At 41.2% G+C, this 9,530-nt stretch overlaps 1 protein-coding gene across 2 annotated transcripts; it reads left to right on the forward strand.

The window, feature by feature from the left end:
- Positions 1 to 1,221: 1,221 nt before the first annotated feature.
- On the forward strand, positions 1,222 to 8,124 carry LOC120309018 (sulfotransferase 1C2A-like). Of its 2 annotated transcripts, none has more exons than XM_039345797.1 (8): positions 1,222 to 1,312; positions 1,791 to 2,056; positions 2,208 to 2,336; positions 2,444 to 2,541; positions 3,224 to 3,350; positions 3,809 to 3,903; positions 5,110 to 5,290; positions 7,985 to 8,124. In XM_039345797.1, exons 2-8 carry the CDS (start codon positions 1,906 to 1,908, stop codon positions 8,095 to 8,097), a joined length of 894 nt encoding a protein of 297 aa, XP_039201731.1. In that variant the 5' UTR covers positions 1,222 to 1,312; positions 1,791 to 1,905; the 3' UTR covers positions 8,098 to 8,124. The 2 variants fall into 2 exon arrangements, with proteins under 2 accessions (XP_039201731.1, XP_039201732.1); XM_039345798.1 differs by having other exon boundaries at positions 1,237 to 1,312; positions 1,861 to 2,056.
- Positions 8,125 to 9,530: the final 1,406 nt, after the last annotated feature.

The following is a 9,530-nucleotide window of genomic DNA, read 5'->3' on the forward strand; positions in this document are numbered from 1 at the left end:
TCGACTCCTTTTTTCATTCCTCAAGAAAGACATTTGTTTCCTCTCTACCCCACCGGATACAGTATAGATATGGTTGCAAATGGTGGCTGAAAAGTCCAGTAGCACAACATCATCACAGACATTTCACTAAGGGAGGGAATTTTGACTGGAAGCCAGCTTTCTCTTTGTCCCAGCAGCTCAGGTTTCAGCACAAAAACTGTCAGCCAGAGGCATACAGCACATATTGGAAATGACAATCCCCACCACCACCATCACCACACACACACTTTCAGAGAAGAAAAGAAGCAAAAGGCAGTTTATCTACTCCAAGAAATGCTTTAGCTCAGGGAGGGAAGCACTGAACTAAATATTTTTTCTCATTTCCTCCTAGTCAGCTACAGGGGGCACCGAACATCTCATGACGTTCCCCCTCATTGTTTTGGCATCAGCAGAAATAAAGATTATCAACGTATTTGGGGGTGGAGTGGGGGGGACTGGGAAGAACAAGTGAAGCTATGTGCAGTTGTCCTGTGGAAGGTTGGCAAAATGGACTAGAAACCACTCTAAAGATAGTCCTCAATTTACAGCTGTTTGTTCAAAGTTACAACAGCACTGAAAAAAGTGATTTGTGATCAGTCCCCGCACTTTCAACTGTTGCAACATCCCCACATGATCAAAATTAAAGCACTTGGCAACCAGCATGTATTTATGATGGCTGCAGCATCCCAGGGTCATGTGATTGTCATTTGTGACCTTCCCAGCCAGCTTGTGACAATCAAAGTCAACGAGGGAAGCTCAATTCGCTTAACAATCATGTGATTCACTTAACAACCACAGTGATTTGCTTAATAACTATGGCAAAAAAAGAAGATTGTATCTTCGGGTGCAATTCACTTAACTACCGCCTTGCTTAGCAACGGAAATTTTGGTCCTTATTGTGTTTATAAGTCGAGAACTACTTGCATCTGTAGTGATGAAGGGGTTGTGCCAGAATGATTATAAGGTCCCAGAAAAAAAAATGCAACAACTTCCAATTCAGTGCCAAGTAAACTCAGAGTCCCAGCCTGGCAGTCAAAAGGGAATGACAAATGTGAAGCAGGCCCCCAACAGAAAAATAAGTGAAACAGAGCCAAAAGGGCCTGAACAACGTCTGCAAGGTTGGCCAGCTGCATAGAACAATCAGAGGAAATTCTACAAATAATTTCCAGGACAGCATGCTCCCAGGTCAAGTGCCCTTTGATAAGAAACAAAAAGGGCCTTCAGGTTCAAATTGAATGGATTTGGCTACAAGAGCTGAAGATGGAGGAGGAGGGGGAAAAAAACCTCCACAGAGGTACGAAATGATAGAAATAGGAATTCTAGAACCAGAATATAGAGTGAAAGGTATAAAAAAATTGTGTATTAAATAAGATAGAAGTTGTTTTAAAAAACACAGACCGAAAGTGATCAGAAAATTCTATTTTAAGATAGGGAGTAAGAACATAAGAAACAAAGTCTTAAGATTAAAAGTACAGCTAGTTTGCTGTAATGGTTAAAATGTTGGGCTAGAAACAGGGATGTTGTGAGTTCTAGTCTTTTTCAGGTGTAAAAGCTGGTGGGTGACTTTGGGCCAGTTGCTCTCTCTCTCAGCCCAAACCACCTCACAAGATGTGAACTTATTCAGGAGGTTTTTCCTGAGTGTCTGCTGCCTGGAAAATATGCATATCAAATTTCCATCCCTTGCAAATTTTAAGAAACAATAAAGAAAGTGGGTGGAGACAGACAGGAATTTATCTAGTGCAGGACGAAAACGTGACTCTTTCATTCAAAAGGAACTCTGGAGCAGAATCTTTGCAAAGCTGGAACACTGAACCCCAAAGATTTGTGATCACATCTCTACAGGTCCTACTCTTATAAACTCCCTTCTCCTGGCTTTTCCACTCAATCATGGAGTTTGATCCGAGGTTACTCAAACGTTCAAAACTGGTGGAAGTTGAAGGAATCTCTTTACTTGATAGTACTGCTGCAAACCTGGAGCTCTTAAGGAATTTTAAAGCCCAGCCTGATGACCTTCTCATTTGCACTTATCCCAAAGCAGGTAAGTGCGGAAGATGAACAAGTGCGGAGATGTGGAAGAGCATGACAAAATAACTTTGGGGGAAGAAGTACGAAGCCTAAAGTCGAAAGACCAAGGAACAGGAACCCAATCTTTAGATTGATCAATCTGTTCTCTACGTTCCTCATATCAGGGACGACCTGGATGCAAGAAATAGTGGACATGATACAGCATGGAGGAGACAAACAGAAATGTGCAAGGGCTCCCATATATGAACGGATTCCCTTCATAGACTTGTTTCCTATAAAACCCATATCTTCAGGTGAGTAACACGGTTTTGCTTCATGGGGCTGATGAGGAAGGTTTTCCTTACCATGAACCTGAATAATGTCCATCCCTCTCCCACCCACCCCCACCCCCATCTTGCAGGTTTGGAAATGGCAGAGGCAATGCCTTCCCCGCGCACCCTGAAATCTCACCTCCCAGTCCAGCTACTCCCGCTTTCCTTCTGGGAGCAGAATTGCAAGGTTAGAACAACTGCAATATGGTTGATGGAATCTCAGTTTTTCAAGGCAGACCGATAAGAAAACAAAAGTCATGCAGGCCAGTCCTACTTTTGTTATAAAGTTATGGTAATAGAATTTTGGAAGTCTGAATGTACTTCCATCTTTCCTTCCTTTATCTTCATGACAACTAGGGACAGTCATGTCTGAGATGTTTTCTCGGGTTACATTCTGTTCCAGACTCAAATTTCTGTTATTTGACCAATATCATGTTAGAGGATCTTCCTCCTGTCTTCAAGGTCATTCCTTCTGCCCATTATAAAGGAAAGCAAATCTTAATTCTCATCTGAATTCAGCCTCAGTACACTTTTCAGCTTCCTAAATTAAACTAAGAGCTTATAAGCTGATAAGAAGAGGAAATGTAGGAACATAAAAGTGAGAGGCTTAATAGGTTGAATTTGGCAGCATTTGAAGTTTGGACAGAATAAGATAGTTTTATGTGCTGGAAAAGAGGCAGTGAATAGGAATTACATAATTCAGAGCAAGATGTGTATTTGTGTGAATGTGTATGTGTATGTATATGTATATGTTGTGATTATATGCCATCAAGTTAGTGTCAACTCTTAGAAACCACATAGATATATGTATGCATTTGCATATGAAAATCTTATCCTAGACTCTTTATGATTTTCTGTCCATTCTGCAGATCATTTATGTAGCTAGGAATGTTAAGGACACCATTGTTTCTTATTTCCATTTTCACCGCATGAACCAGACGATGCCGGAACCAGGGAACTGGGATCAGTTTGTAGAGAATTTCCTTACAGGAAAAAGTAGGTGGAAGCCAAAAAATAATATGAAAAGCATTTGGGAGCTAATTGTTTGCTGAATCCCCAGCAGCAATATGTGGTTATGCCATCACCATCAATTTAATTTATTAAATTTACTTGCCACCCTTGTCGCCATAAGGAAATTTTGGATGGCAGTCACCATTGGGCCTACAGAAAACATGAAGTATAGCTACCAAACTACTCTTGGAAAAGAAGTATGGATCCCTCTGTACCAAAGATAATTTTGTGACTTCTGGAAAAAAATGGTTAATGATTTTTCCCTTAAATCCAAGAAGCTGAAGGGCATCATTTTCCCAAGAACTATAGTTCCCATCATTCTCAACCAAGATCACCCATGAAAGCCATTTTGAGGGGAAAGGTGGTAGAGCCTAGAGTTACGAAGCAGAAAGAATAGTGAGGTAAATCAAGATTCTCTTGTCATTTTTTTTTTTTTTTTGCAGTTGCCTGGGGCTCTTGGTTTGAGCATGTCCGAGGCTGGTGGGAGGCTAAGGACCGTCACCCAATCCTGTATGTCTTTTATGAAGACATAAAAGAAGTAAGCTGCTTATGTGTGCACATACGCACAGGATACATTTGCACGAGATAGGAGATAACAAATACAAGCGGTAGGGCCTAAGGAAAGTTCATTCTGCATGGCCCGTCTTACGAGCCATAGCTCTCAGCAGCTCAGAGCAACAATAACAAGAACATTTAAAAAAACCTCAAAACAATAAAATCTCAATTCCTAGTGTCCTAAACCAATATTCACCAATATATAAGAAGCCATAACCAGAGTCATATCTGGGGAGGGAAGGGCAATCATCTTTTTAAGTCTTCTAGAAAGCTAGGAGGGTGAGGATCCTGCCAGATCTTGGGTGGCGGGGTGCTTCCCAGGGCAGGGGCTGCTACTCAGAAGGCATGCTTCCTGGTCCCACTAGATGACATGTAAGGGAAGGGATCTGGATGCACCCATCCTATTGGACATGATGGATAGGAAGGTGATCCCATAGATAAACTGGCCCTGTAACATGTGAGGTTTTAGAGATGATAATCAGCACTCTGAATCACAGCTGGAAAGAAACTAAAAGCTAGTGCTATACTGTAGATCATGGGTCCCCAACTCCTGCTCTGTAGACCAGTACTGGGCAGCGGCATGCCAGCAATTGGGTTGCGCAAACAAGCGAAGCTCCATCCATGGGATGCAGGCAGCACACGAAACCACATTCCAAAAGGCCCAAAGATGAGATATAAAAATGCTCGTTTTGTTATAGCGCACTTATTGTGGATTGCCTCTGGATAAGTAAAACCCAAAATCCCCCCCTTTTTTTTAGTCATCAAGTTTTTGACCCCTTGCTAAGCACTAGTGGCACTCAAATATTGTCATGTCCTAAAAGTGGTACAATCTGTGATAAGGTTGAAAAGCCCTGCCATAGATAAACTGGCCCTGTAACATGTGGGGTTTTAGAGATGATAATTAGCACTCTGACTCACAACTGGAAAGAAACTGGAAGTCAATACTATACTGTAGATGGTATAATATAGGCAAATATAGATAAAATACAAATGATTGCAAGAGAAATGTATACAAGGTGCTTTGGTTAGGGCCCAAAGATAAAATATAAAAATGCTCATTTTGTTGGAGTGCGGAGCTTATTGTAGATTGCCTTTGGATTAACCAAGAAAAGAGCAAGCTCCATTTTCTCACCATTTCAGACAAGAAAGCATCAAAACATAGCCAGAATTCTCTCCATATTTGTCCTAGGATCCAGCCAGAGAAATCCAGAAGGTCGCTCAATTCCTCGACTTCAAACTCCCAGATCCAATTCTGAAGGAGGTCATTGAACATACAAAATTTGAGACGATGAAAACCAACTCCATGGCCAATTACCGCACTTTGCCTGTCTTTTTGATGAACCAAGCCTTGTCACCCTTCATAAGAAAAGGTGAGGAACCGAACTGAAGCTGAATGTTAATACAAGAGGCTGATGAAGTTCTTAGAAATAGTGGCGAAAAATAAGTGCAAAGCATAGGCATCGACTTCAGAAGAGTTGCGAAGGAACACTGTAAGTTGTGCAGTTTGCAAATCTAGACATTTCAGGATAGGTCCAGAACAGAAATTGGCAGTGAATAACTTGATCGATTAAAAAATGCCCGTAGATGCATTTTTAGGGCTTATCTTCATTTTTAATTATTTATCAGCATACATGAATTAGCAGAATTGAAACAACTGGTTGTACATGCTTGTCAGAATTTTTCCTTATATATTTTACTGCTAGTGTTGTTTCAACCACAAAGGATGCAACCAAAAATAGGAGGAAAAGGTGCCAAATAGTTGGGAAGAATGGATGTGGATCATATAAAGCAGGAGAGTTTCAAATCAGAAATCTATTATGCATGCAAGTGTTTTTTCTACTTAGTCCATTAGATGGCAGTCACAATTTGTGATTTTTTTAAAAAATGTTTTTAGAAAAGAAGGTTAAAAAGTTGAATCTTTTGTTCTGAGACAGTAGCTAGGATGTGAGTTAACAACAAGGGAATTTGGAGGTCTCCTAGCGCAACCCCCTGCTCACACATGAACCCCTATATTATTTCAAAAAAATGTCTGTCCAATCTCGTCTTAAACACCTGCAGGGATGGAGCACCCACAATTCCTGGAGGCAAATTCCAAAAGGGCTTTTCAAAAGGCAACTGAACTTTCTTGGTTTTTCTTTGAAAACATGTCGCTCAACTTGTGATCCACAGACCTCTGGGGGACTATGATGCCATCACGGTGGTGTCTGCAAAGGCTTGAAGAAATGTTATGATTTAAATCTTGAGTTAAGTCTTGGGGGTCCATGACCACAAAGGGTATTTAAAGGGGGTCTGTGGTGAAGAAAAGATTGAGGACCACTGCACTAGCATTCAGTTGCAATTACACGGGAAGACAGTTTAGAGGCAGAATTCAGAATGGCTCTACCCTGAACCGTCTCAATACAGGTTGTCTCTCACTTAGGATCAATCGCTTAGTGACTGTTCAAAGTTATGATGGACCTCCCTGGGGTTATTTATGACCCAGATTCAAAGTTCTGATTGTTAGAAGTTTTATATCCAAATATATTTTATTCTTTATACTGTTTTCATCTTCCCTTAAAATATTAGTTGAGACACTAGAAAGAGTGCAGAGAAAAGCAAGAAAGATGATCAGGGGACTGGAGACTAAAACATATAAACAGTTGCTGGAATTGAGTATTCCTAGTTTAATGAAGAGAAGGATGAGGGGGACATGATAGCAGTGTTCCAGTATCTCAGGGGTTGCCACAAAGAAGAGGGAGTTAAGCTATTCTCCAAAGCATCTGAAGACAGGACAAGAAGCAATGGATGGAAACTAATGAAGGAGAGAAGCAACCTAGAACTAAGGAGAAATTTCCTGACAGTTAGAACAATTAATCAGTGGAATTAATCACTTGTCTCCAGAAGTTGTGGGTGCTCCAATACTGGATATTTTTAAGAAGAGATTGGACAACCATTTGTCTGAAATGGTATAGGGTTTCCTGCCTGAGCAGGGGGTTGGACTAGATGACCTCCAAGATCCCTTTCAACTCTGTTATTCTATTCTATTCTATTAACAGAATCCACAATGGTCTAAGAATCAGTGTCTCCATGTTAATAAATTAGCAAGCTTTCTCAAACTCCGAAATAAGTTACCCAGACCTAATCATCATATCGAAAGGATAAGGTCTGGAAACACAAACAGAGTTAATTAAATAATGTCTCCCAGGGGAAGTGCATATTCATAAAAATAAACATACCCACATACACATCCCCATAAGAATAAACATACCCACCTACACGCACCTCTCAAGTGTCACCTTACAATCAGCATGTAACACCCCAGACAAGCTCCCCTTATAAAAATCTGCTGCTGTACCCCATTTTTCTGCAGCCTGCCCCTAAATGCAAACTGTTATGCATTTAGGAATAAATATTTCTTCTTTCCTGCAGCTGTCTGGATCTCATTTTTATTTATTCCTGTGCAGCCCTGACTCGAATTGGAACCCCAAATTATTCTTCTGACATGATGGTCAGGAATCCCCCCTCCCCACAGTCACATGACTGAACTTCAGATGGGCAAGCAGGCTACATTTATGGCCATTTAATTGTTCCATGGTCACATGGCCACTTTACAACATTTTGCCCAAAACTAGTATTTACTTCTGTTTGTTGGTGAGGCCGTACCCATCACAAACCACTGGTTCACTTAAGGACTGCTGTGTTTTGCTTAATGACCATCACATTTGTTTTATGATTACTACTTAATGATTGCTGCAAAAAAGATAGTAAAATTGGGTCAGTCACATAACCCATCTATTTTACTGCTATCAAGACTTGTGACCTTAAAGGGCAGGCTCCATTTCTGACAGAAATTGAGGACTACCTGTATTTCATTGACAATCCATTTTGACACGCAGGTCTAGTGTTCTATTTGTAATCCTCCTCCCCTCATATTCAATCTCTTTGGGGACCAATTTGTCCAACTGTAGGGACCCTCTGAAAGAAAGAAGGATGCACTCCATTGCTGAAGTAATAAAATAGTTTTAAAAGAGCTCAGGAAACAGGAATAACTGATTTTCTTTTCTTGGATTGTTTCCCACCTATAGGCATTGTAGGAGACTGGAAGGAGCATCTTACTGTGGCTCAAAATGAAAAAATTGAGGAAATCTGTTCCCGGTTATTAGCAGGCAGTGGCCTGGTCTTCCTCACTGAGCTGTAAGGCTTGAGAATAATGTTATTAACACCTGCCTGTGTCATTTGCATGTGTTCAATTGTTGGAAGTCAGCATCCACCCACCCCCATACAGAAGGAAATATTTGGGGGGATATTAAAAAGGACAGAATACTGTATTTCCCCAAAGGAAAGCAAGCCCGAAACTCTCTACCCCAAGCAGAAACCAGGTCTGTAGAAATGCAGATTTGATAATCCTTTCAGAAAGATTGGAGCCAGGAAGCTTTGAGTTGATGGGATTAGAAAGGCAAAGATCCCTAGAACCAACAACCCCTCACCCAGTGGTAGGATTCAGACGGTTCACGCTGGTTCTGTAGAATTGGTAGCTAATTTCTTTTGAGTTCGGAGAACTGGTTAATGAGTGGCAGAAACGCCCCCCTTCCTGCCCCCCGATGAGACCCATGCAACACCTTCTTTCCAGCTCCAAAGCAATCCTCCGTCACTTCCTCTGCTGCCGTGGGCAGGCTCACAAACAAAAGAAGTTTGTGGAACTAAAAAAAAAAAGTTCAATCAATCAATTCAAACTTCAAGAGATCTTTTTTTTTCATGAGAAGTTGGAATTGATTGATTGAGCTTTTTTTTTAGTCCCACAAACTTTTTTTTGTTTGTGGGACTGCATACAGTGGCAGAGGAAGTGACGGAGGAGCTGTCAGTGGTTCACAAAATTATCTGGATTCCAGTAGAAGCCAAGAATATATAAAACGTTTAACTATTAAGAGGCTGGATGAGCAATAGCTAAGTTGGTGAGAAGACCACAGCAGTTTCTGACCAAGAATGGACACACTTAAATCAACTGACCAGCGACTAAACAGCAATAACATTTCACACATTTCAACTCAATACAATGATTCCCATCAGACAGAAATCCAAGGTGTTGGGGACTTGCTGTGCCAACTATTCTCAAATGCCATCACTCTATAAATACATTCAACTGCTGAATTACAACACAAATGGGGCAAGAAAGAAAATCTGACAATGAGTTTCCACCCTCCCCCCATAGTCTTCCTAGTTTTCTTCTGAGGCTTCACGTGGGGACCAATGGCTCCAGGGCTTCTTCCTTCCTCTGCAGCTTTCACAGGCATCTGGGGGAATAGTAGGTCTTGGGAAGATCTGTTCCACTCAGGTTGCATGTTGGCTTTTTAGTGGGTGGCTGGATTTAAAACCCAATTCCATGGCTCAAATGGATGGAAGCAGCATCTGGGTCAGTGTGGTCTGCTTCCAAAAGGTTGTTGAGTCCTCTATGCAGGACTGAAAGACATGAGAACAAGATCTCCTCCCCCCTTTCTGCAGACAAAGGCATGGAGGATAAGACAAAGGCATGGAGAACAGAGGATAATTAAAGGAGAAGTAGCTTACAGACAGAGTTTGAAAAGGTATTAATACTGCAGTGGTTAAAGCAACAAGTAAGATGGGGACAACACA

The sequence above is a fragment of the Crotalus tigris genome, unplaced genomic scaffold (assembly GCF_016545835.1).
Source record: "Crotalus tigris isolate CLP2741 ecotype Arizona unplaced genomic scaffold, ASM1654583v1 scf7180000017977.1317863, whole genome shotgun sequence".
NCBI lineage: Eukaryota > Metazoa > Chordata > Lepidosauria > Squamata > Viperidae > Crotalus > Crotalus tigris.

Coding starts and splice junctions, on each gene's coding strand:
- LOC120309018 (XM_039345797.1), top strand. CDS start 1,906: ATGGAGTTTGATCCGAGGTTACTCAAACGTTCAAAACTGGTGGAAGTT. Junction 3,904..5,109: donor TTTATGAAGACATAAAAGAA/GTAAGCTGCTTA, acceptor TATTTGTCCTAG/GATCCAGCCAGAGAAATCCA. Junction 5,291..7,984: donor GTCACCCTTCATAAGAAAAG/GTGAGGAACCGA, acceptor TCCCACCTATAG/GCATTGTAGGAGACTGGAAG.